Source organism: Amphiura filiformis, chromosome 6 (genome assembly GCF_039555335.1).
Source record: "Amphiura filiformis chromosome 6, Afil_fr2py, whole genome shotgun sequence".
Lineage (NCBI taxonomy): Eukaryota > Metazoa > Echinodermata > Ophiuroidea > Amphilepidida > Amphiuridae > Amphiura > Amphiura filiformis.
The window spans coordinates 62,447,426-62,475,175 of NC_092633.1; the positions used below are offsets into that span (position 1 = coordinate 62,447,426).

General features: G+C 36.9%; 2 protein-coding genes across 2 annotated transcripts in view; both read left to right on the plus strand.

Annotated features, from left to right (window-relative positions):
* LOC140154692 (uncharacterized) overlaps positions 1-12,926 on the plus strand; it is a 35,006-nt gene extending 22,080 nt beyond the window's left edge. The window contains exons 10-15 of the mRNA XM_072177259.1: positions 2,758-5,265; positions 6,241-8,007; positions 8,452-8,662; positions 9,496-9,690; positions 10,587-10,806; positions 11,956-12,926. Of these exons, the coding sequence (XP_072033360.1) occupies positions 2,758-5,265; positions 6,241-8,007; positions 8,452-8,662; positions 9,496-9,690; positions 10,587-10,806; positions 11,956-12,100 (5,046 nt within the window). The 3' untranslated portion in view covers positions 12,101-12,926. The remainder of the gene's footprint in view (positions 1-2,757; positions 5,266-6,240; positions 8,008-8,451; positions 8,663-9,495; positions 9,691-10,586; positions 10,807-11,955) is intronic.
* A 4,713-nt stretch (positions 12,927-17,639) lies between these two features.
* Positions 17,640-27,478, plus strand: LOC140154305 (L-proline trans-4-hydroxylase-like). The gene is made up of 6 exons (XM_072176881.1): positions 17,640-17,828; positions 19,423-19,514; positions 20,017-20,107; positions 22,241-22,391; positions 23,112-23,242; positions 25,017-27,478. Exons 1-6 carry the CDS (start codon positions 17,658-17,660, stop codon positions 25,092-25,094), a joined length of 714 nt encoding a protein of 237 aa, XP_072032982.1. The 5' UTR covers positions 17,640-17,657; the 3' UTR covers positions 25,095-27,478.
* The last annotated feature ends 272 nt before the right edge of the window (positions 27,479-27,750 follow it).

A 27,750-nucleotide genomic window follows, 5' to 3' on the forward strand; every position in this document is an offset into this window, starting at 1 on the left:
AAAGTGGCATAAATTATTTTTTTTTTTTTTTCAAAAAAGAGGGCGGGCGGGTTACGGAAACCGAATTTTATTTTTAGTAGGCCTAACAAGATGAGTCATACATCATAGTTTATTGGTATCACATTGATACAACCTGATTGGTCCCCATATTTTACTGCTAGAAAGCCGATTGGTCAAAAAGCCACTTGAACATTTGCCCACACATTGATCAGCCACTTTGACCTTTTTATCACGACTTGATCACGCGCCACGATTAGTGACTGACAAGTAGGTCTATTAGGGATTTTACGATTTCAATATTACATTCGCATGGACGGTCATTTTTTTTTTTTTTTCGCTAGGATTCTAGCGAGTAGATTTCTTGCAATATTTGGCTTATTTACCATCCAATTTATATCCTACAATGTACCTGTATATCATTAGCATATCAAGCGGCCCAACAAAAATAGTTTTTGAGGTTTCTGATCGTCACGCTGAAACACTTTTAAGGACACAATTTCCTCCGTTTTCCCAGCCATTTTGTTTACTCGTTGGTTAACGACATAACTGATTAGTCTCGACCCCAGAGTGCAACGTGGCTGTATCGCGAACATGACTTGAAGACAGAAACCGGCTGTAAAAGAGGTGGGTCATCTCGCGAGATCTTGTGACTTGCATTGTATCATCTCGTAAGGTCGATGGCTCAAAAATTATCTTTGAAGTATCACAAATTCCAAGTGTAAGGTACTTGGATACATTAAACAGGATAATTATGATTTAGAAATCAGATATGTGAGTACCAATTTTATATAAATTGACTCAATTGCAAAAAAAATGTTGCTACGTTTGTATAGATCCCAATGACACACACAGTGGCATAAGCCAGTCTCTGTGTACAAACGGGCGTACACACGAGACTGGCAAGTCTATACCACATCGTTACGACTCTAAAAGCGACCGAGTCAATGGGGGATATACTATCATGACTATTGGGCAACTTCCACTTGATTGGCCCTCAGCCAGTCTGAGATAGAAGTATAAATTCGTAACCAATGGCAACGGTAGGCAAAACCGGCTATGCACGACTATGTGCACGACCATATGGACCAACCTCTGGTTGGATCGCACGGAATACAGAGTTGCCAATGCAGATTAATAAGGTATAATATTGGGTGACTTTGTAAACGTCCAACTAAATTAGTACAATTCTGAATACTTCGTTATTCTTTTTGTAGATGTCGACTACCATTCAAATTTAATAGGTTTCATCATTAGCACACACTTGACATATCCTGAAAGTGTCACTGAAAAAAAATACTTCGTTTGTCTGCTTTTTTGTATACAAGAAACACATGAGACATCTGTTTGTGTGGACTTTGTGCAAGGAGCCCAAATCCCCACAAAGATATTGTGAAATTTGAATTTCGTTCTGGTATACCAGAACGAAATTACAACACATTGTCTATGGAGCAGTGTAATACACATAATCATGCATAACTCGCAAACGCAAAATCGGAATCAACTGAAATTTTGGGAATAAGCTTTTTTCGTGAATATCTACTGAAAAATGTCATAAAAAGAGGATGCTAGGATCACAAAATACTCCTTTAAGTAAGCAGCTGTGAAATCAAATGCAAACAAAAATAATTTCCTGCTTTAATATGTTCTAATCTTGACATGTAATTTAACATTCAAAGGCATCATTATTTGGTTGATTCGCAATACGATGCACCTCCTGCAGTTGCTTGGGTGAGACCAAAATATGCAGTGCACCATGGATAAATATTGACATCCAAAGCCTGCATAATAGTAATATGAATACAACACAGGAACATATGTCATTGTGTGTTTAAATGTCAATACAATGATGTTACATGCGGATGTACACTAAAACGGCAATTTACTCTCATAGTAGATCCATTTTCTGTCTATCATCATTTGTGGAGCTGTTTTCAACATTATTATCATACTTGTGTGAAAATCCAATGGCGGTTAGAACTGTGATGTCGACCCTGGAGGTTAAACCTTGGACTGGCAAGTGCAACTGCTGGTGGTGCATCATATTGTGAATAGAGAGAATTTAATGATAAGTGTGGCTCGTCTCATCTGATGATTCATTACAGCTGCTGCATATGTACACACAAGACACTACGCTACAGCAAATGAGTGTCATTGTTTTTTGCAAGATTTGATAGTAGTATTACCATAATGGACCTTTTGCTGCACTACTTGTAATACACCTATTTTAAAAACACCCCTTTTGGTTTACTTTCTACATGAAATTAGGTGTAAAATGACAATGAAATTACAGAAAAACTGTCTAAGTATAGTCTGTATATCTACCTCGAGTCACCGACACTTCTGAAGTTCAGCTTGTTCTGCGTTAGCTTAGCGTTACTTGGTAGTGTACATACTTTTACGCTCACGATCACATGCTGCATATGTACACACAAGACACTACGCTAAGCCAACGCAGCACACGCTGAACTTCAAAGCTAGTACCGGTGACTCGAGGTAGATATACAGACTATAGTAAGTTACAATGAACAAGGGGCACTGTCATTGATTTAGCAAATTATCACATCAATAAAAATACCTTTATTTTATGGAATTATGTGCTTACCTTTCCCATACTCCTGTGGAATGCAGTTGACATATGTGCTCAAAGGTTTGAACTTTAAAGAATATATTAAAATTAAAAGGTTTGTGAAGTGCAACTCAATGCTGTGTTTAAACCACTATGGTGAAACTAATATTATGCTTTTGATTTGTCCATAGCTGCCAGATATGAATTTGTTGAAAAAACAACAGCAGCAGCTGATGAAAAAAGATGAAGAACAGCGCCAGCAGTTGGCACGGCGACAACTAGACTCTCACACAGGGCAACATAAACACCTACAGGCACTACAGAGAAATCTTGAAGAAAGACAACAAGCACTGAATAGACAGATAGAGCAACAAGACAATGGACAAATGTACAATAGACATTCCAATCAAGGACAGGATGTAGCAGTAGCTAAACATTCACAGCAGGGAGATGTCCAACCTCCAATGCAAACTCCATCTGGAGATGAAGCCAAGATATCACCACCAAGGATAATGAGAAGTAATCAGGAATCTGTACACTTGGAACCTGACAAAGAGCTCTCTGAAGAGCATAGTACACAACAGCAAGTTAGTGGACAGAGAATACCTGAAGAGGACACATTACAACCCCAAAACTTGGTATCATTACCCCAACAATCATCACAAAATGTGCTTGTTACAGATATGACAAGAACTTCTGAAAATGTCACTGTCCCTGCACAATCAGATCCAATCAGGAGTGACATTGACTTGCGCACGCAAAGAATCCGCAATTACCAACTTCAGCTTTTAACCCAGCAGCGACAAAGTCGAAACAATTTGGTAGAAGCTCAGACTCGCTTGCAGCAGCGACGCATGAATTTGATCAATGAATACCCAGAAATTAAGCTGCCTGATTATTCTCCATATGTGAGCCAACTTTTGGGACAAGAACCCTCTGTGATATATAGTCCAGCTGAGAAGGAATTAGGTCCTGTGCCAATCACAAGTGATGAGTATGGAACTGCAGGTGGTAGACAGTTAGGATTTCAATCAACTGTACCTGCAGTGAATCATTTAATTAGTGGACAAGTTGAAAATGGAACATTACAAACCACTCGACCACAAGAACAACAAGTCAGTTTCCATTATGACAACGCACTGGGTACAGAAAGAAGGCAAGATGGTGTCTCATCAAATCCTCTTGCACAAGGTACCAGTCAAATGGCATCACAGTACAGGTTACCATCTGGTGAACAACCAGGACAATCCAGAGTGTATGGGAAGCTACCTCAAGAGCCATCTCTAACAACATCAAATGAAAGAATACCTCAAGACATGTTTATGACACAACAGACAAGTACACAAGATCAAGGTGATCAGATAAGAGGGTATAGAGAACCTGAGCAAGTAGAACAACCCATAATAGGCAGAAGACCCCCACAAGAGCCTAAAGCGTCAAATGAACAAAATGCTTTTAAGGATTTTTTACGAGAACAAAGAGAGAAACTTGAGCTTAAGAACAAAGAACAACAGGAACGACTGAAATTAAAACAAGAACAATTGAAAGAGCAAATTAAAAGACAAATGGAACAGTACCGAGACAATTCTATTCATCAGAGACAAGAAACGGCAGATGCAGATGATGCAACAGAGACAAATACCTCATTGATACAACAATCTTGTTATGAAACTGATACGTCTGGTGATAAGTCTTCATCACAGTTTCACTATTTATCTTCCAGAATACATGAGCCAAGTTTGCTTCCAATAGATCAAGCTGATGATCAAATGAAACAAGTCCCGAGTGACGTTTCATATCAGTCGAGATTCCATCATCGTCCCCCTCCACCAAGTCATATTTTTACAGATCAAAGAGAAGATATTTTGCCTCATGAATTAAGTACCATTATAGAAGTTGACACTCCCAGAAGTGAGAGGAAGTCCATTGTAAATAGACCTCTTCAAGCAAGCCAGAAATCATCATTACAAAATAACCTGTCAGTTGAAAGGATTTACCAACAGGTTGATAGACGTGAGATAAGACAAGATATTGTACCAGATCGAGATTTACTACGTAATGCTCAACGTGATATGCTCCGTGTGTTTGAGGATGATAGTCAACTATCATCACATTCAATGACTCCACATACTGCAGATAATTCTGTCTTGCCAGTTAGTCCTGATGCAGGGATTTCAGCCTTGGGACCAATGTATCACAGTTCAACATTTCAACAAGATCACTCCTTTCTACACAAAGACTTTGGAGGTTCAACTATACCTGCACCTTTGTTTACCAAAGATAAAGGTGACATTGATGAAACTAACAACCAGGTTGGAAATTATCTGTCTAAAGGAGAAGCATATGTTGACACAAGTCCAGAAATACCTCAAAATTATAATACATGGACTTTAATGAGACAGGAGCAAAGATCAAGGATTGAAGACCATAGAATTGCAGATGTAAGAGATGATGCATCATCAATCCCTACTTGTAACAGAACGCCATTTGAAACAATACCAGCACCCTCTCCTGCCACAAACTACCACTTAACTGCTGCTTCTGCAGTAGAAACATCAACATTAGCAACAGGTGACTCATTCAAAAGCAGGGACAGTAGATCTGCTGCAAGATACGGTGAAGATTTAAGAGAAGATGGCAGATTTACTATGTACTCACATGATGTAGGCAGAGGAGTAATAAGTTATCCGACCTCCAAGGTATGTGGTTACCAGGAATTCTCTTAAGGTCCGTTCATACTACACCACAATTGCTTTGTGGTGCGTTGCTTTGCCGATATATAAATTACTATTTGCCGCAACTTATCGCATTTTCAAGTTAAAATGTATTTAACTTTATTGCGATACCGCAATACAGTACGATGCTGTGCGGCAACTTACCACACCGCAAAGCAATTGCGGCATAGTAGGAGCAAATCTTATGTCACACAGGGTTCCCACTGACTCGTGGAAGTTTGAAAAATGACAAGAAATCTTAGAATTTTGATATTGGTCATGGAAATATCAGTGAGAGATAGAGAAAGTGAGAAGGCAAATTTTGAAATAATGAATATAAAAGAGAAAATAAAAGGATCCAAAAGTGGGATGCAAGGTTGGCTTGATGAGGGGTGTTCAGAAGCTTATTTCAAGTTTGTTGGTCTAATATTTTGTTGGTCTAATGTTTTATGATGTAATTGATAAGTTATAACATTTTAAATTTGAAAGTCTGTGCGAACCCTGTTAAAATGAAATAATTATTATTATTTCTAGGATTATGTTTTGTTTGTTTTGTCTTCTGAAAAAATAAAATTGGTCTCATTTATAGATTTATTGATTTGTTGTTTCCATTGTACTTAGACCAAAAGTGAAATATAAACAGAAAAATGTTTAACAAAATTACATCAAAGTTTAAATTATTGAGGCCAGAGACCTCTGTTTGGACATTTGACCAGAACATTTGGTTATACACTCTTCAGTCTTGGTAATTTGTATCTGCCCCTGTCATGGATGATTGATGGTTGGTTGAGTTTGATGTAGATTATCTGCTTTTCCAAATCAACCTGGTAGGCGAGGGATCAATGTGGATGTGTTGTTTTAACAAGGTAGTACTGCTTTAGGAATTTTGTTTGTAAAGATTTTTCATCTTAATAATTTATCTTGCATGCTAATACATTTATTGTACTTTACATTCCACAGACTTTTTTGCCATCAAGCATACCAGGACTGTCAGTTCCAAGCCATACTGCACCATCCAGTCTACCTCCTACCACACAGCAAACTTACGTCAGGAGTGATACAACAAACATATCTGGACTGCCAGCTCCAAGCCATACTGCACCATTCAGTCTGCCTTCAACCACTCAGCAAACTCGTGGCAAGAAGGACACAGGAAATGTATTTGGATTGCCTTTCTCAAGCCATACTACACCATCTACCCTACCATCAACCACACAGCAAACATATGTCAGTTGTGAAACAACCACACAACCAGTCATTGAAATATTTCAGCCCACTGTGGATAACTTGCCATATACCACCACTCTGACATTGCCTGAAGATGACCAGCATTTTGGTGTGCTTCCTAGAAGAAGCTTTGGGTCTGACTCATCAAGCTCTATTGATACCCCAAAAAATAACAATGGTTCCACCCAATTTATGATGCCAAAGAATACCAAAATGACAAGTTATCAGATGGGTCCATTATCAGTAAGAGGAGAGGCACAAGCAGATTTGTCTTCAAGTTCCAGTAACTCTTTTACTGAAAATACTAATAGCAATGCTTCACCGCAACAGAGAACACCAAATACCAATGAAATGCAAAGGGCATCTTCAAACTCTGAGGACATCATTACTAGTGATTCCTTGACCCAGCGGATGAATCCTGAAAATTTGAGGATGCAGCTGATGGAGAGTGATAGCAGGGAGAAACAGAAATCTATAAGTGTTAAATGGAAAGATGTCTTAGCTGAAAGACAGAGAGAAGGTACACCTTTGACTGATCAAAGTCGGATGTCTGTTCTTTCTGAACATCTTGCGAGTCTGTTAAGCATGACAGCATCAGAACAAGTTTCCCCAGAAACCTCTCATCATGCAACAGGTGATATGGACAGGAGGAAACAATACGGTAGTATCCAAATTGCTAGTATCACAGATGGATTTGACCGTGAACTGCAGGAAGTTGAAGAACTAGATGATGTCAATTTGACTCAGCATCCAATAAGTGACAGCCCAGCAGTTCAAAAACATGACCAAGAGAAAACAAAGCTGTTTGACAAGAAATTAAATATACATACAGGTCAAGATGCCTCTCCTCTGCCAAAATACACATTGTCACCATCACAATATGAGAGTATAGAGCTTAGTGAACATACTATAGATCCTACATTTTCTAGTTTTCTGCAATTACCGACCACAGAGACTATCCCAGGCAATCAAGATGTATGTGATCAGGCTTCCTCCGATTTACCATCTCAACTTAGAACTGATGCAGCTATTCCTGAACCAGAGCTTAGTCAACATAGGGTTGATAATGACGTCCACATTGATTTAAACCAATCACATCCAAGAAATTATCCTTCCAAAGATTCCTTGTCTTCCATTGAACAACCCCGATATCAGACTGATCAAGATAATATCAACTACCAACTACTGCCTATGTTTTCTGACGTCTCTATCAGTCAAAGGAGCATGTCCTTCAGTAGTGAGAAGGATCAAGAGTTATTGAACCAAGGTCAAAGGGCATCTGAGATGACCACTATGTCTGACAGGTATTCATTTCCATGGCCATATGATGACAGAACTAATATGCAATCTGGTTCCAATACTGAACAAGGTATGGAGATGTTTCAGCGTTGGCATGTTGGGCTATCAGAGTTTGTTGGTCAAACTTCAATGGAGAGTACAAGTGAAAACCAATTCCATCCTCTGCATGAAATCACATCTAGTACTCAACAAGGAGATCAGGTGAGGGATGTTTGTTTTTGGTAAAAACAAAAAAATCCATAACTTTCATTGAAAACACCACATGTCCCTGATGTAGCCATTTTAAAAAAAAGCAATTTTAAACTGGTGCAAAATACAGTGTTTGTGCACTGCTACTGTGAAAGTGGGAATTTTTATGATACATTAATTGTTTTACTTTTCGCACACTCCACAAGCTGGTGCAAATTTTAAAACATACAAAAATGTTATTTTGTGTATAAGCCTATGTACGGAAGTTCAAAATAGCAAATTTAAAAACAAACGGAATGCTTCAAAATGGACGAATTGTGAAGAATTAAGCATTTGTACTGTTCTGCTGACTAAATCCATCACCTTTGAGGACGTTTTTGTGCCTGTGTATTAGTGCATGACAACTTTGATTTTGAGATGATTAATAATTGATTGGATTTGATGTTGCTATTTCAGCATACAGCTTCAGTTGACACTGGCATTTTAGAGGAACCAGATCTGACCTTGGTTTCCCTGAATACCACTGAGTGTTCAGTCCTACCAGATTCACAGCAAGATGAAATAGAGCCACCATCAGATGGGAACTTTGCATCTTCATATAGTGAGCTCATTGATGTTGAGATGTCTAACATGTCAAGTGAGGTGAAAGAGAACATTCACCCATCAGGTAAGCAAGCACTTGATTCAAATCACTATTACCTTTATGTATAGATGAGAATTGATGTTTCCTTCAAAATAATTCATCTTTAGTGATGATATCAGAATTGCTTGCAAAAATGTTTTCCCTCCCCCTATAAGAGGCACGTCATGGTTGTATCCAGGTAACAATCAACTGAGACGACTTAGATGAAGATACCCAGCAATTTTGAAAGACACTGGAGGTCAGAAATTAGGCCTATAGAGTACCGAAGTGTGACGTCATAAAATTTTCTTTTTTGCATTTCAGCATTTTCATGACCATATTTCAGTAGAACATGATGAAAAACATCCACAATCCAAATTTGGAACCAGGCCAATTTACACTGATTTCAATGGGGCTAATTAGGCATTCATGCGGCCATATCTCGGGCCCTCATGATCCGATTCCCACCAAATTTGAACTGTGGATGTTTTTCATCATGCTCCACCGATACATGGTATTCAAAACGCTGAAATGCAAAAATAGTTTTCTGTGACATCATCACTTCGGTACTCTATTGGATGACAGACATCTGGATATCCTTAGGGTGATATCCCACTGATAATGATGACTTATGCATTGCAATCATGAGCTATTCTCCGTGTTAGTGTGACGTTAACACCGATCGTTGCCAAGTCAATTGATTTTTGCTATCTGTGTTCGAAATTATGATCAAGATGATCACAACACAAAGTCAGTGGGTTCATAACAGGTGTGCAAACCAAGTGTGAACCAGTAATTAAGGTATGATGTATTCACTAGGATGGCGAATAATTTAACACAAGTAAATAAAGTCTTAACATAATCTCTTTTGTATGTAGCTGCTGCATCAGTCTCAGATGGTAGCCAAGTGCCAAGTCTCCAGGAAGCCTTCTCAAAACGTAAGGCTAGATTTATCCAAGCTTCCAAGACACGAGTAGAAGAAGCTAAAGTGCGAGCCAAAGATCAAGCTGCTACTGCCATATCTACAAGTGTGCAACCCAAACACAAATTGAAACCATCAAGTAGTCAAACAAGTAAGTGCTTTAATTGCTATGAGTGCAAGCTGGTTCATCATCAAATTTGTAATTAGCCATTGTAATTACACTTTTTTGCCAAGACCTTTTGCACTGTCCAATTTTGCGCAATTGAATCATGTCATCATCACATCAGCACCTCATTCACTGATAAAAATTGTGTATTATTGCGTAATGCAGGCGTGATCTGGCTCTTTTTACACGATTGGTCGGCCAGTGCAAAAGGTTGTGCAAGATGTGTAACATCCGAACTACTCATATTTTTGAGGTTGATGTTTTTGTGCATACATGGACATGGTTAGCCAAAACGGTAATTGCATTTATTGCATGCTAAAATGGCAAGTTGTGACATTCAGTAACAGTAGTCAGGTGAGACATCATGCTGATTCTTAGGAAAGTCATGAGTAGAAATGTGAAACATTGAATGTTAACATCGAGTTGAACCATTTCAACATGTTTTGGTTTATCATTTGTGTAAAAGAGCACAGAATTAGCCAAGCACAAATATCTTCTATTGAGGGATTATATAGCTTTATTCTGTAAGCTGCTTAATACCTCATTGGAGTCTTTACACTAGAGTCTTAACTCATAGATATCTGGGATACACTCATGTTGCTGATCAGATTTAAAAATAAAAATCTCAAAAACAACCTTACATGTATGTGATTAAAATGTAACAATGTAGAATGGAATAGCTTTAGCTTTCATTTGAGACTTACACAAAGTTTGTAGTATATTGTCACTAGAGCTCACACATATTTTATGGTAAGGTTTTTAGCCCCCCCCTTCTATTTGAACTTATTGTTTAATCAATACAATTTATTTCACTTGCAGTGCTATTTTCTTCCCATGGTCTTATTATGCTGATATTTTATATTCTAATAAAAACTTTACAGGTGCCAACCATTCCAAACAAGCTAGCAAAAAGACACCAAGATCCAGCCATCAGCCTAAGAAAGATAAAACCAAAGTTCTCCAAGAAAACAAGAGAGAGGGTTCTCAAGATGGCAGCACATCATCCCAGACATCTGCCAAAATGCAGAGATCAAAAAGCAGGACAACTACCATGGCAGACCGCAAAGCTGCTGAAAAGGAGATGTATAAACGGACAGGAAGGTAAGGTCATTAAATGACCACAAAGTTATGTCTAGGACTAATGCTGGTTTCATACTTTCCTGCCGCTTTGCCGCTCTGAAGATGATTTTACTTCACTGCGCAGTCGCACCAGAAACGCCAGCGGTGACCAGCAGCAAGCTGATATATCGATCACTCCGCAGCTTTGCCGCCGCGGCTCGGAGCGGTGCCACTCTGACATATGAGAACAAAATATGATTTTGTAGCGGTGCCGAGCGGCAAGAGTGGCTTTCAGAGTCATGCCACTGCCGCTCAGCGGTGTGTAGCTCCGCTTGCAGACAAGTTCAAGCAGCATGATGAAGCGTCATGCCACGCAGGAAGTATGAAACCAGCATAATAGCTCTGCCCACCTGGCTGTAAGCTTAAGATCTACATTCTCTGTTTTATGGAAACAAGAATTTTATGGAATCGGGTATAGTGCAACTAAAATGAAGAAATGGTGAATATGTGGAAAAATCAAGGCTCAAAACATTGGTCATTTTGAGCATGCTGAGATACTGTATTATTTGTCCTTTGGATTGCGATTCAATTTTCAATTAAGGCCATCTTTAATAGTTTGTCTCAAAGCCCCCGTACGCATAGTAAAATCACCCGCTTTTGCATGTTATTCATTTTTTTTCGCAGTATTTTTTTTTTACCAAATCCACTACACAAAAATCTCGTGTTATAGCCAGGCGTCAAAATAGCCTAAATCGTCAATTATTATTCATCTTGAGAACAAAGTAACCTCCTTGAAAGATGAAAAGGTGGTCTATTATTGTCAAAAATCTCATCCCACAAATAAGAAAAAATTAAAAGTAAAAAAAACTCTAACAAACGCACTCCGCATTAGATTTTTAAATTTGGAAGGCCTTTGAGACGAACTATTAAATTAAGATAGCTTAAGCATCCTATAGCTCTTCATGCTCACATTTTCAAACAGCATTGCATGCCAACTTCAAAGGTTTTTTAAAGGTAAAGAAACACTCCTAACATTTTAACCAGAAGTCAAATTTTAATGGGATTTGGACCATAATTTAGCATTTGTAACTTTTGAGTAATGAACAAAAATCTAAATTATAGTCAGAATCCAAGTGCACCGTCATGCCCATGATAAGTAAGATGTATCGGTACATATTATTTTTGATACAGATTATATAACCAACTGGATGAAGTAAAGAAGAAGAAAGTTGAAACCGACAGGAAAGAACATTATGCAGCAAACCGACAAAAGAGGAAAGAATTTGAACAAAAACTACAAACAAGACTCAACAAATGGGCTAAACACAAAGATTAAATATTAAATAATGTATATTTTAAATAAATTTGAATACAATAGGAAGTGCATGTAGTATAATTTTGTGCATACAAATTTTTGTGAACAATATTATCATTCACAACATCAATGTCAGTCTGCAGTAAGGCTGGAATTTTAGGTAATTTTATGCAGGTACCTGGGGTTCACCAGGGATCAAGTCAAAGATGAGTGAAAAATTTGCACTGTCTCCAAACAGAAGGTTTGAGTAGTTAGGATATTTATTTTGTTTGACATTGAACTTTGACCTCTTGTAATTGGATTTTGTGGCTAGTTGCCAGTCTTCAGGAAATTTCCTGATTTCAGGCAATTTTACTTGAATGATCCTGTACAAATGTATAGGCAAGGTACATTTTTCAGGAAATTGTATGCCATTTCAGGATTTTTTGACAACACTGACTGGCATTGAGCCTACGGACCAAGTTTATCACCTCATTGCTGCCATTGTAATTTTCAGGCAAACTTTTTCACACAAACTGGGCCAGGGCAAACCTTGTGTATTATATTAAATAATGACCTTTCGGTAACCCGCACAAGAGATTCAAACCTTAGAGGGCAGGAACCCGAAAGCCCCAAGGTTTGATTTCATAGAATTTACTCATATTATGTTGTAAATAATATTTTTGCTTTTGTTTTCCATGAAAAGGCAAAATCCTGCAAATTACCTTATATCTGTAAATAATTTGTGATACTAGTTCCAACCAGTTGGGACTAGTGGTATATGAGCTTACACTGACAGTGGATGAATGTTGGAAGAAGAAGAATAAAGTTTAACATTTTACAATGTACCAATACAATATGTACATGAAAAGGACACATTGGCCTGATTTGTTTTATTGTCTTTTTGTTTATTTTATTTTTTGCCTACTGTAGTTATTTATTTATTTCTTTATTTTATTTCACTTTTTTCTTCTTTTTTTTAAATTTATTTATTTATTTTTTATTTATTTATTTGTTTGTTTGTTTGTTTGTTTGTTTGTTTGAGAAATGGGGGCAAGGCATAATTCTTCCACTGCCAAAGGAGGGAGATTCTTGCAGCAACAACTGTAATATCACTCTACTGGACATGGGCAAAGTTTTCTCCACAATCTTACTTCTGAGAGTGAAGGATGAAAATTGACGTAAGAATTAGGGCAAAGTACCAAGCTGGTTTTAGAAAGGCACTTAACCGGCCTTAACCAAATCATTGAGAAATGCCTGAACCAACAACTGCCATGACTGCAACTGCATCAACTTTCAGGCTGCCTTTGATTCAGTTCACCGACCATCTCTATGGGAAATCCTGCACATCTATGGAATGCCAATGCAAGGAAGATCATCAACATAGAAGTAACTCTTATCATCAAATCAGAGGGTAAAATTCTTCAATATAGACGGTGACATTTGGTCGCCACTGCTTTCCATCGACTTTGTAATGAAATCAGCCGGAGATAAAAACAAGAAATGTGTACCCTTCTACGTAGATGAAGCTCATAGTACCCAGAGGTAAAGCTGTCTGATCTAGACTATGCAGATGACAAAGTCCTCCCAGCAGTATCTGATGACAAGATGACAGAAACAACTGAAGCCATCCATGAAACTGCTGGAAAGTTGGGACTTAAAATGAGCTTCAAGAAAACGAAATCATGTCACTTGATTGTTATACCACAGCACCTTCTGTTCCAATGGGAGATTCAGACAGAAAATTCTCCGCATCAAATGGACACTGTATATCACCAATGACATCATAAGATGCATGACAAAGCAACAGAAGCTCACTACTATCATCAGAAAGCACCGCTTACAGTGGTGGTTTGGCCATCTGTGGAAAATGGATGAGAGCCGCATCCCAAGAAAACTCTACTTCTGGAATCCCACCCACAGAAAGAGGAGACCTGGATACCCTAGGACAATGTGGAAGAACATTATTCAAAGGGACTTTAATAGACTTGGCACCAAGTGGTCTGTGGAAGTAGCTGAGGTTGCTACCAAGGACAGGGCCATATGGAAGTTTCTTCTTTGTCATTCAGCAGGTGCAGAAATGCACAATACTCTCTGGTAGGTAGGTATATTTATTTTATTTTATTTATTTGTTTACTTTGCTTATTATTATTTTATTTTGATATATATCTATTTTTTTAATTAATTAATTAATTAATTAATTTATTTATTTATTTATTTTTTTTTTTTTTTTTTATTTTGATACTTGTTCTCCAACTAACAGGGAAGTTTAGGAATTGAGGGAAACAATTTAAATCCACAGCATATGCTATTCTGCTTTTTTGTCTGTTTATTTAAATTTAAAGATACTCTTCTTGGTTGATCATATGTATTGTTTTCAAATCTTGGAAATGGATATTGAAAGCTCCACCTTTAACCCCAAAAGTGCAGTGCCATACCATTATGCAAGAGATCACATCCATTTTGACTTTGAACCATTTTCAGACTTTCAGGAAGATAATCAACTAAATAAATAAACAGCTTTGAGCTGATAACAAACTATGCAATCTCAAAATAGCAAACTAGAATACAAATTATTTGATATAATAGACTTGTTTTGTTGAGCCAGTTTCCAGCTTCTGAAAATCAGAGCTGTTTGGAAGAAATGGACAAGCAACAGGTTGCAGGTAAGATTGGTCTCTATATTATGTTGACTTAAAAAGTTTCAGTTTTATTTACCATAAGTCATACAAATCAAAGTGTGATAACAAGATGTTTAAATTAGTTAAACAGATATGTTGTGTATTGGTGTTTGATGTATAAAATTGTGTGTTGTGTACACATATCTGTATAATGCAAACAAGGACTCAAATGAGAAATCTGTACAGTGGTGCATAGGGATGTTCATGGTTACAAGATGGCATTTCTAGATGGGGAAAAAACCCTAAGAAAGTGTTATAGTCAATGACTGCAGTTGCTGGGTGAGTCTGCATTTGGATAGTAAAAAAAACACATCTATAAATATTGAAGGCAAAATAAACATAAATGTGTGTGTCCACAGTTGGTTAGTGAAAACTCTGTCATGTTTTTCATGTCCTCATTTGCCAGTGTGTGGGGGTGTGCCTACATGCTTTTCATTTCATGGCAAAAAAAGTCCTTGGTCTGGCAATTAAATAATGTATTTTGACACAATCTGATCTAAACAAGACAAAGTTATCATTGTGACATTGAGATACAGGAAAAAATAGAGAGCATAGAGCAAGAAAATTGGCATTTAAAAAACTAGTAACTTCAAAACTAAGTATGCTAGGATGTAAGTATTCCAGAAAGAGTGTGTTTGCTTACTATTGATGATAACAACTTAATCTTTGAATTCCCTGATTGTATCCGATTGTATCACATATTTAAGGCTTCCTTTGATTCAGCTCACAGACTATATGGGAAATCATGCACATCTATGGAATCCCAGGCCAAGGAAGATCATCAACATCAGTTTGATATCAATTTATTTTACAAGCTAGCAAAATTGTGTTAAAGACAGCATATAATGGTGGAAATAAAAGTGGCAATGTAAACGCAGAGCAGTAATTTCACAGGGATGTCCAAGGACATCCCCGATATTCCTGGTAGAAGCAAATAATAGATTTTTAAAAGGGGTTATAAGTGAGTCAAATATATCTTATAAGTAAAAAATATAAGAAAAAAATTTACACATTTATTTTGGTGTGTGTGAAATGATTGTAAAGTAATGTATTCTAGATCTTCTGTATTTCCTTGATTGTTTTCTCATATTTGTCATCTTTGTGTATTTGTTATAGCGTGGGAATTTTCCTACAATGACAAAGAATTCAAAGTGACTCCTGAAATGAGGAAAAGTTTCAACCAAAATGGATTTGTGATCATCAGGTGTGTATTCATTTAGGGAACAACCCAAAAGTTCGATGAAGCCCTATGAACGAAAGTCCTTTCGTTAGGGAGGGAGGGGGGTCAAAAAGTCTGATTACGTTTGTAAAGAAGTAGTTCAAACATCGGTCAAAGTTGATCTTTTTTTAAGGATTTAATATATAATTGTAAAATTTTAGTATTTTCTGAAGTACGATATTGACAAGTTGCAGTGGTTGCTTCAAAATGATTTCAAATAAATATAGAGTGCAGTACTCGCAACCTGCAACTTGTAAGTTCATTTTTAAAGCATTCTTTTTTATTTGAAAATCCAGCAAGTCCTAATTTTTATGAAGAAAAATATTTCAAAATAAAATAGAATTATTGTTTCTTAAAGGTGATCAATATATAGCAATGTCGCACCCCTCCACAACCACATCGACCATAGCGACGGCTCTGTGCCCCCAATGAATACGGGTTGGAATTTTCGATATTTGACACTTACGTTACAGGGGAGGGGGAGGGGTTTAGCCTTCTAACGAAAGGACTTTCGTTTATAGTGTTTCATCGAACTTTTGGGTTGTCCCTTTACAATCAAGTGTAAAATTGCTGGGACATTTACACAGTTCATTGACCATCTCCCCTCCCCTTATTCAATGTTATATCCTAAACACCTCAATTTTTAAATATGCTGCATTGCTCCAACAGTTAGTTGTCGGGGGAAGGAAGGGGTTCAAAATAAGTTGGTATCTACACAAATAGAATAATGAGGAACTTCACATGAATGGTTTTATTCAACTCCGGGAGGAAAATATGAACATTAAGTGTCCCATGGAATTTAACCCTTGATTATAGGTACTGTTAACGTATAGTTTTTCACTTCCTTTTTAATTCATGTTTGTGAGTTTACCGCAAGAAGTGTGAAAATAACAGAGATGCCACTTTTCAAGATTTTGGCAAGTCCAAATCCAACATTTTTATTTATTTTCAGTCCGTTTTGGGGCTTTTTGTGAACTGCCAACATGAAGCCAACATTGCCAACATGAAGCATTTCATGGTGTTGCGTGTAGAGCTAAAAACCTGTTATCATTATTGCTTGTTTGATTATTCAATGTGCCAGTAAGTTTTTGGTAAACTTTCCAATCCAACTATGTTTTGGTTTCAGGTTGCTATTTAGGTCAATGCTTAATTATTGCTGTTGCGCAGCAAGTGTGCCGACAATCCGCCCATGTAATGTACGCATGTGTGTATGCTCTGCCTGATTAATTTTACATGCAGCCACTGCCACCAGCAAATACCAAACTTGAGATGAACCAAAGTTAGTCCATTTCTTGCCCCTTTTCTGCCAATTCATTTCAAAAACCTTTTTTTTTTTTTTACTCGAAAGATACTATGTTTGCTCTAAATTAGTTCTTCGTTAGACCCCTGTTGGCAAAATCAGTTCATTGTTGTCCCTATTGTTTCCAGTGTCCCTTATTCTTGATTGTTCTAAATCATTTCTTCAAACAATGCTCCTGCCAAACTGATCATAACACCCCTTTTATTCAAAATTAGTTCCTTGGGAGCACAGCATTCCAAAAGAAACTTGGTGCAAAAACAGCTAAAAACCCCTCCCCCCCCCCCCCTACTGAACCCCAACTTCTTTACACTAAATATGATGTATCGTTAAGGGATTGTCATATATAATATTAACCTTGCCAACTATATTTCCTCTAGAGGATTATTTGATCAAGAAGAAATGGCTAAAGTCAAGATGGCAACAGATAGTAAGGATTGGATAAGTGAGCGATCTTTTGCCATTGATGATGGAACTGGACGTAATCTCAATGTATGTGTTTGGGACCAGCCAGGAGATGACGTACTGGGCATGATAGCACGCTGTCCTAAAGTTGTACAAACTATGTCTGAAGTAAGTATTAATAATGTGCATACCGTAAACGTTCGCCTATTGGCGCACCTAGGCTCCTTTGCCTTGGGGTAAAGTTCATGTACAAAATAGAAAGCTCCCCCTCTAAGAATCACAAATAAAAAATAAGGGTACGTGCCCTTATTTGCTGGTGGGATTTTTATGGGAGGGCACTTTTAATTTGTCTAAAATTCCAGTTATGTCAAGGGAGCCCATAGCGCCATTAGGCGAACGTTTAGGGCTTTTTTTTTAAACCTTGCATTAAACTGTAAACCATACCAGTCTAAAAGTACTTGCAACGAGCTGCAAATAACCCAATAATGTATTTGTGATGCGATCAAGCAAAATCAGTCGGAACTCGGTTTCTTATAGGATAGTAAGATGCATTTACAAAGCTGCATTTTGCAGAAAACCCCATTGACATTGAACAACCAGTTCCAAAGATATGAGCAATTAAAGAGTTTCCAAAACAGAAGAAAACAAAAGGATTATATTATTTGTTTGGTGGCTATATCTCAAAATCAATATTTCCAAGTTGCGACTGATTTTGCTTGATCGCATCACATTTAAGGGGGTTCGAAACGATGTTTCTGGAAAACAGAAACTGAATTTAGAACCATTTGAATAGATTGAATAAGTTAAGCTAAATACACTGAGCAAAATAGTTTTTGTTTGAAGGAAATCGGACATACGGTTGTCAAGATATACATGTTTTTAGTTTCTTTGTATTCTATTGTTTTTGCCAATATATTGATGAAGTTAATGAGGAAAATTGGCATAATGTGCTCATGAATATTCATGTTTGCCAATATTATACCAATATCTTATGAATAAACCTTCATACTACTTTTATTTTATATGATTTTGACATGAAACTTTGCCAATGTGTTTCTATGGCCTAAAACATTAACATGTGATTTTCCCGCTCATCTAATTTGCATATTTACATAATTAATTAGCATTATACTTAAAGCTAATTAATTATGCAAATATGCAAATTAGATGGTGGGAAAAAATCACATGTTAAAGGTTTAGGTCATAGAGACACATTGGCAAAGTTTCAGGTCAAAAATTTAAAGGTAAAAGTAGTATGAAGGTTTATTCATAAAATATTGGGAAAATATTGGCAAAAATTAATATTAATGAGCACATTTTGCCAATTTTCCTCATTAACTTCATCAATATATTGGCAAAAATAATAGAATACAAAGAATCTTTCAACAGCAATATCTCAAAAACCGTTTGTCCGATTTGGCTCAAATTTTGGAATTAAGATTATTTTGCATATCTCTCTGCAACAAGTCTATTTTAATCTCAATCAGAGCAACTTGATTTTGCCTTTCGTACCACCTTAAAAGTATGTCCTCTATGGATATGTTAAATGTCTTTGTAAAATGTTTGTGAATCTCAAAATGCTCCCTACCCCCCTCCTCCCATGGAAGTTGAAAACAAAGTGGAATTTTGGACAAGCAAACCCACTCTTTGTTGGTGTTGCATCCAAGAAAGTCTGCCATTGGACACACAATATTATTGAAATTTTTGCACAAAAAAGTATATTACACAGCTAACTCGTAATCATGTGTCGTATTCCCAACAGTTGCTTAATGGTGAGGTTTATCATTACCACTCCAAACTAATCATGAAAGATCCACACACTGGAGCAGCTCATGTATGGCATCAAGACTATGGGTGAGTAATATGCCAAACCTGGGGAGGGGAATGATGGGGTCTTGGTAGTACTGAGTGGTAAACTAATCATACAAGATACACACACTGGTGCAGCTCATGTATGGCATCAAGACTATGGGTGAGTAATATGCCAAACCTGGGGAGGGGAATGATGGGGTCTTGGTAGTACTGAGTGGTAAACTAATCATGAAAGATACACACACTGGAGCAGCTCATGTATGGCATTAAGACTACGGGTGAGCATAATGCCAAACCTGGGGAGAGGGAAATATTGACTCTGGTCTTTACATGTATGCCAAGGTGAAAGTCATAGCATTTCCAAAAGTGATAGATGCAAGAAAGTATATGTGTATACACTAGCCGTCTATCTAGTGTGACTTCTGACTTCATCCATGTTATAGTTAACCTTGTTGTGTATTAATAACATTTCCATATTAACAATTCCTGTCCCGTTGTCCTGTTCAAATTCAGTATATAATTTGTTGTCCACTACCTTATTCAGGTACTGGTACCAAGGAGGATGTTTGTTTCCTGATATGGGCTCTGTCTCCATAGCATTAGATAAAGCATATCCAGAAAATGGATGTCTACAGGTAAGGCTAAGAACAATGTTTGTTTGCCCTCCACCACATTTTCGGTCTGTTTTATTTCAATATTTTTTATAGATCATGCACCAAACCTGCATAATTAATTGAATAAAAAAATCCAAGGTGTGACTTGGGATATTTCATTACTGTATTATGCAATTCATGTTTCAATCCTAATCCTGCCAAATCAAACACCCATGTTGCAGCACCCACCCACCCCTAGGGGGTAGGGTTAATTCAGATTAGTAGTGTGAAGAAAGAAATTGTTTTAAAAAAAACCCATTATTTTTGGCCCCACATGTTATTATTGTTATTGTTATTTGGCTTTTTATGTTATCATCCAAATGGTTGTCTGTTTGGCTAGTATTTGGAACATGATGTGATGAATATGGGATCTGAGAGTATTAGGTCGTGTTCTCACTACAGACATGGGGTCTCGTACCTAGGTCCGAGTCCACATACAAGTGGACTCAGTCCACATTGATTTCAAGCGTTCTCACTAACACCAAAATGCTGATGTAGGATCAACTCCACTTACCCGGATGTTATAATATCAATGCATGACGTCACAAATTCTGTTGCAATGCATGTTTTGAGCTAGTCTACTGTAGTAGACCAGTTTAATTTATCATTCCCTGAATTAATCTCTCTGAATTGACCATGGAAAACTCATCATTCCTGTTCTGATTCAACAGCTCAGATATCCATGAGAAAACTCTGGGCAGGGCAGTCACTGGATATGTGATGTGTTTCGTCATGTCATAGATTTTAAATGGTTTCATGCATGGAAGCGTATGAATTGTTTATCAAAAAAAAAAAAAAAAGGAATGCATTTTTTCTCTGGGCAGGGCAGTCACTGGAGATGTGATGTGTTTCGTCATGTCATAGATTTTAAATGGTTTCATGCATGGAAACGTATGAATTGTTTATCAAAAAAAAAAAAAAAAGGAATGCATCGCAGTCTAGTTTTGAGCCGAACTCACAGCACAAATCAAACTATCAATTTTGAAAGATCATTTTTTATTTCCAGGCCCCCTGATATATTTCTGCAATCTATGGATATGGTATTTTGTGATATGTATAATTTGGAAAGATCTGAAATAAAACGCTCTAAAAATTATTATTTTATATTAGGCCTATACGTGTAAAATGAGAGAAATACATCGGGTTGTTATTTCTGATTTTGGTCAAGCACGCCCTTGATTTACACATAACACAACCTCTAAATCACCATCAAAAATACTATTTTTGGTAATTTTGACTCAGTCTAGCAAAATGTACACCTCAAAAACGAATATATTACACCTGAATAATATCCTTTTGAAGTTCAAAGTCGTTTTGTTTAATTCTGAAACTGGATAAAATATGTATCTTGCCGCGATGCCGTTGTTTTCACACTGCACGAGAAGCATGCTGCTCATCAAACTAAGCTACGGCAAGCATCTCAAACGAACTTCCGTGTATAGCCACTTTCCCCGAGCTTTTTCCACATAAAAAATAAATTTTGTAAATTACTACATGAAATAAAGCCTTTAGAAATTTGTTCTATAATACCACCTATGAATTTTTGAAAATGCATATGTTTAAATTTTATAATGGAAAATTATAAAATGTAGACTGTATATTGTATAGGCCTATAGTACAACGCCGGCCATCAAGGTCGTGCATAGAGCATTTCCGGTATAAGTGGATCGAGTCCACTTGTAAACGCGTTCTCACTATGCTGTTTGATACCACGCCCTAGGTGCGAGACTACCTCAATGAGGTGGTCTCGATGCTACATCCTGGATGTAGGATCGAGACCACTTATTTCGCGTTGTCACTATGCTTGGAAGTGGACTCGATGTAGGATCGAGTCCACGTCCTGGTATCAAACAGGCATAGTGAGAACGCGCCCTTAGATGACTATCATGGCTACTGTGTAAAACAATATCATCAACAAGATAATTAGGAGCACTATCATTGACTCAGTGATATGCTATAAAAGTAACTTGGTCAAAGACAAGCAAATAATTACCAATGTATTACTGAAATTATTTAATAAATCAACCTCAAATATTGTTTCATAAATAAAACACCAGGATAATAAGTAAAATATGTACAGATGTAAACATATAAATTTATGACTCATTACAACAGCTATTACGTGGTTCTCATCGAGCAGGACGAGTTGATCATATCAAGATTGGAGATCAATTTGGAGCTGATCCTAAAAGAGTGAAATACTACCAGGAAAAAATGGAACATATCAATGTAGAAATGGAGCCTGGAGATGCTGTGTTTTTTCACAGTAAGTACAAACTTCTTGTATCACTGAATTTAAAGGCCTATTCAGTGATTTGCTCATTTGCTAGTTGGCGGCTATTTTAATATCTTTGCAGTGTCGTCTATAGGATTGGTTTGGCTATTGCAAATATTTTAAATAAATAAATCCAGGAATTGACTCACAACTTTGGCTTTCGTCTTCTGCACGGCCTTCTCATTAGTCATCTGGTTCACTGCTTCTCCAATGGACACTGGTTGTAGCCAGTGGCGTATATTTCTTGTTGTCATTGGGGGATGAGGTTGGGAAAATTTCTTGAAGTATACTGAAATGCAGCATTTTTTGGCAACAGAATAAGTTCATGGTAAAAGCGCACAAAAAATGTTGGCATATTGAAGCAAAACTGGTACAAGATTGTGCAAGAGTGTAATAACAGCGTGTGAAGCATGCAAAATTGGCAATTTTTAGGCTGAAATGGCCAAATATGAGTTTAATTTTGTCAGAAACCCACATACAGGTGCCAACATTGGGGATGATTGTATGGGCCATCCCCCTATCAAAATATTGGGGGGATTTTATTTTGACTATTGACGCCTATGGGTGTAGCCTCATTCCCATGGTGTGATGTAAGCAATTATGTATGCCGACATTTGTGTTAAAAACCATTTCACATGTTAAATTTCTTTCTCCATCTTCCTTATTCCTGATTCCAATTGTTTGTGTCCTTCATTGTACCTCTTGTTTCAGGCAATGTTCTTCATACAGCACCACAGAACAACAGTGACTCCAAGAGATGGGTATTCATTGTGGGCTATAACCGAGCTGATAACAGTCCTGCTTTCAATTCACCACACCCAACATATAACCCAATCAATATGGTAAGTATTATGATGGAGTGTAGGGAGTTTGCCATCAATTCCATCATGCCATCATGATGACCCACGCTACGGTCAATTAATATGAGTGCTGCATATTTGCGGGTGGAGCACCCCAGACAGAGCCGTGTCCAATAACAGGTTGGTTGCAGTCCAGTTCTGGGGCAAGCATTTCTGTATATGACAAAATTACATTGGCGAAAAGCACTTGAAAGGTCAGATGCTGGAATTGCGTAAAACCATACATACATGTAGGCCTATTCAAAGTCAGACTCTGCTCAGTGTACTAAATCAATTTATTGTGAAGGTCATGATGCCGGTCCTTTCTGGGAAGTGCAGTGGTTGAGATTTGGATATAACAGGCTTGCTACTTCTGGAAATGTTAAGGCGGGCTGCCAGGTGTGCTATTAAATTGCACTCAGTAAGAAGTTAATTTGGGTTAAGGAATTGAGGTGTACACTATAAATTGCACTCGGGCAGGCGATTTAAGATATGATTGCACTTGCGAGCCTTAAAACTCAATCCCTGAAAGTGTAGGCGACCTTTTGGTTAAAAATAGTCGGCCTGGGATTGGAAATTGTTGATCAGGTCAATTTGTTTCAAGTAGGGTGAGAAGAAATGCAAATAACAGGGATGGGCTGGGTCAGAGTGTTAGCTATTGGGTTTGTTGAGGTCAGGAAAGAAGTATGCCTGTGCATCTTTACTGCACAGTGATTACAATTGTAGTTGATGGTTGAGACTAACATCCTAGAGAAATCCTTGCAAAATGAAATATGAATCCAACCAATGAAAAACAATAGGAGCTAGAGTGCAGACTCTGTATAGCCCTGTGGATAATGCTTTGGGAAATCACCCAATATATGTGATACGATCTTGTCCATGGAGAACAAAGGCAGCGAATTTCAAGTTAAGATAAAGGCAAAACTATGGAGTAAATAACAATAAAATACATAAGAAAATAGGCATCATAAAACTTCAGAACTTTAGATCCAAGTATGTTAGACTTTCAGTATATGATAGCCTAATGTTTGTATAAGGTAATAATTATAATAACTCAATTTTCAAGAATACCTCCTTTGGCCTCCATGGACCAGATCGTGTCACAAATTAGAATGTCATGATGGAGACCAAAAATAGTGTACCACTTACAGATTTCAGAAAATCCAAGTGTCAAACATAACATCTGAAGCATGGGAATTACAAGGATTTGCGCGTGCATTGCTTAGCAATTTTATTCCCAACTATGTAGAACTAAAGGATTAGGTTTTAGATATGTTTCATTTATAGTGGGAATTCCAATTGAGTGAACGCAGCTTTCAATAGCGTGATAATTTCTTGCATACACTTGCATTGTATCCAAGGGTTTACGTTCGCGTTGTAGTTTGAAATGCGTGATATGCGATCACGGTTGGATTTAGTACAGCTGTTGAAAGCTACGTTCATTCAATTGGAATTCCTACTATTTGTAGACAGGATATGTTACAAAAATTTTAGTTTTGTATCTTTCTGGCATTGGAAGTAATTCTTTAATAATAATTGGCTTTCTCAAGACAGCAGCGTACGTGTGTGATGCATACATGATCAAAGGCGATCCAATTTTTAGAGTGCAATGCGTGCAAAGTGACTGTGCCTACAGATACACCACCATTGGTGGCACATCTACATTGTATCACACAGATGCTACTGTCTTGAGGAAACCAAATGGACTATACTCAGTAGTGGGATAAGATAAGATTCAGGTTTTAACTTGACCTTTCATTTTGATTTGGTTTCACAGGTGGATAATAGTGCAATCAAGGAGTGCCAGAAGCTTGTGGATTTTGAAGGGAAAAAGTTTTACCTGCCCTCATATTGAACAAAACTTATTGGAATCAGCAGCAATTGAATGCCTATAAGAGCCTAATGGTGGTTTGATGCTATTAACTCTTTAAATCTTTCATGAAACCAGGGGGCATGGGTGGAAATACCTGCATTATTACACAAAGTGTATCACGCATCATGATGTCTACACACAAAGTTTTGTATTGAGCATGTATAGGAGTTGCATGGACCATTTTAAACAAACAGTAACGCTGTCTAACTATAGTTAGGTTAACAAAACGACTGGAGGTGTAAGACTAATTCAATTAGTGTTGACCTGACCATAGGTCAGGTCAAAGATTATTCCTTGTTCAGCGAAAATTTTGTATTATTCATGTTATTATCTCCGTCATTACCCGTCAGTTGTTTTCTAGCTGTGTTAAGGATAAGGCATTACTATAATATAAAGGTTTCTTCACAAAGCTAAACTTTTATTTGTCATTGTTTTGTATCACATAACGTAGGTTTAACTCCAGTAAATACATCATCACTTAAGGAGGCTGTGTACTCTCAGACATGCATGTAGTAAAAGTGCAATAACTTTGAAATTATTCTCGCAAGACATATAAAAGTATACATTTTTATGAAGGCAAGACATCAATAAATCTTATTATAAGTACAGATTTGGGGTAAAAACAACAATTATGAAGAAAATCACAAAAAAGTGAGTTTTTGGCCATATTTGTTAGGTACATCATAACAAAAAAAAACACTCTTTCCAAAATATTTTATTTTGTTTTTAGCTCAATCTTGAGGCTCCATTCCAAAAACGGTTTTTTTTTTTGATATTGGCCTTAGTTTTTGAGATATTGACCATATAAGGCATCAAAATGAACTTTTTAAAATTCACAAACACCTATTTGCACAAAATGATGCCTAAATCGGAAATAGACCAAAATATAAAAAAAATGAGAAAACCGTTTCTTGAGTGGATCATGCTTTTTACGATGATCATATTTGCTTACCTATAGATGCTGTATTTATTGAGTTATTGTGTACCTAAATCGTCATTTTACCGAGAAAATGAACATTGAAATAATGGCCGTTGAAGTTTAAAATGGTCACATTTTGCACTTTCATCGAATCTCGCAGGAGAATGCGGCAGTTTTTATTTTTCTACCTTACATTACATAAACATCAAGTAAATCCACGGGCCACTCAAGTTTAATAGTGTAGGCTTACACATTATGTGGCCACAAAAATACAAAATGTTTTCAAAAGAATGAATGCAAATTGCCTTTGGGGAGGGGGTCAAAAACACATCTTTTCTAGAAAAAAGGGTTCTTTTTCAACCTGTGCATTTAGGGGTCATTTTATTGTACCTAAGTGTTTTTTAAAGTTGGTGTTTCCTGTTTTGCATATCGACCATCGCCCAAACAAAAATATTTGTTTAGGGGTCAAATTTGTTACGTAAGTGCTCCAAAGGGCAAATCCTGTTTAGGGTATGTTTTTGAAAATCTCTAGTGGTGCATGTATAACTATGAAACCGGAGTGTCCCTCGGATGTCAAGTTCTTATCGGCCTAGTAAGATTACTAACTGTTTCTATGCACTTATTTACAGTGGTGTAGATATCTTTTTGACATTGGGGGGATGGGGTTGGAAAAAAATTCTTGAAGTATGTGAATCCAGCACCTTTTGGTGGCAAAATAGATTATAGTACAAATGCGCATAAAGCGTGTGAAAAATTTTGCCATTTTGCAGCTAAACTGATGAAATATTGTACAAGAGTGGAATAAATTTGTGCAAAGCGCGCAAAAGATTGCACTTTCAGGGCTAAAATGGCCAAATATGAGGATAATTTGGTCAGACACCCATATACAGGCGTCAACATTGGGGGGATGATTGTATGAACCATCCCTCCCCCGGATCTACGCCTGTGCTTATTTATTGTATCTTGTTACAAAATGTATGTAATATTCAAATTTTTACTCTTTAAAGTTTAGTATGGATTAAATTTTCAAAACAATGTTGAAAATTTGGATTATAGCAAAATTCTTTTTGGTTTTGGTCTTAAAGAATCTGATAAGTTAATTAATCTATGTCTTATTTTTGGTGAAAAAGGTGATTTATGACAGCAGATTCAGGAATCAAACTCATTCTATAATAAGTATAATTTCTTTTAAGTGCTTGATAAAATTTCATTATAATTTAGAAAAGCAGATTGCTAGGAGTAAGAATAACATGACAAACTTTTTTGTACAGAATAGTAGGCCTATATGTTATCATGTAGGCCTATACATGTATGAGTGTAAACTTTGATATCATTTGTATTTCATCCAATGTATTTATTTGATCAATGTAGTTTAAAATAATTTTGTGTGATGTATATTTTTGTTTTACCTTTGAGCACAGGAAAATAAAAGCCCTTTTGGGGCATGAATGCTATACAGTAAATAGTAGTGTGTTGATAGCTATGTGAATTAATGCTATCTTCAGTAGATAACAGTGTCTTGATAGCTACATGAATATGAATGTTTTCTACAGTAGATAGCAGTGTGTTAATAGCTAAGAATTACTGTTATATATGGTAGATAGCTGTGTGTTGATGCTATATGGCTATCTACAGTATATAGGTGTGTGCTGATAGCTACATGAATGAATGATATGTACAGTAGATAGCAGCATGCTGATAGCTATGTAACTACAGTAG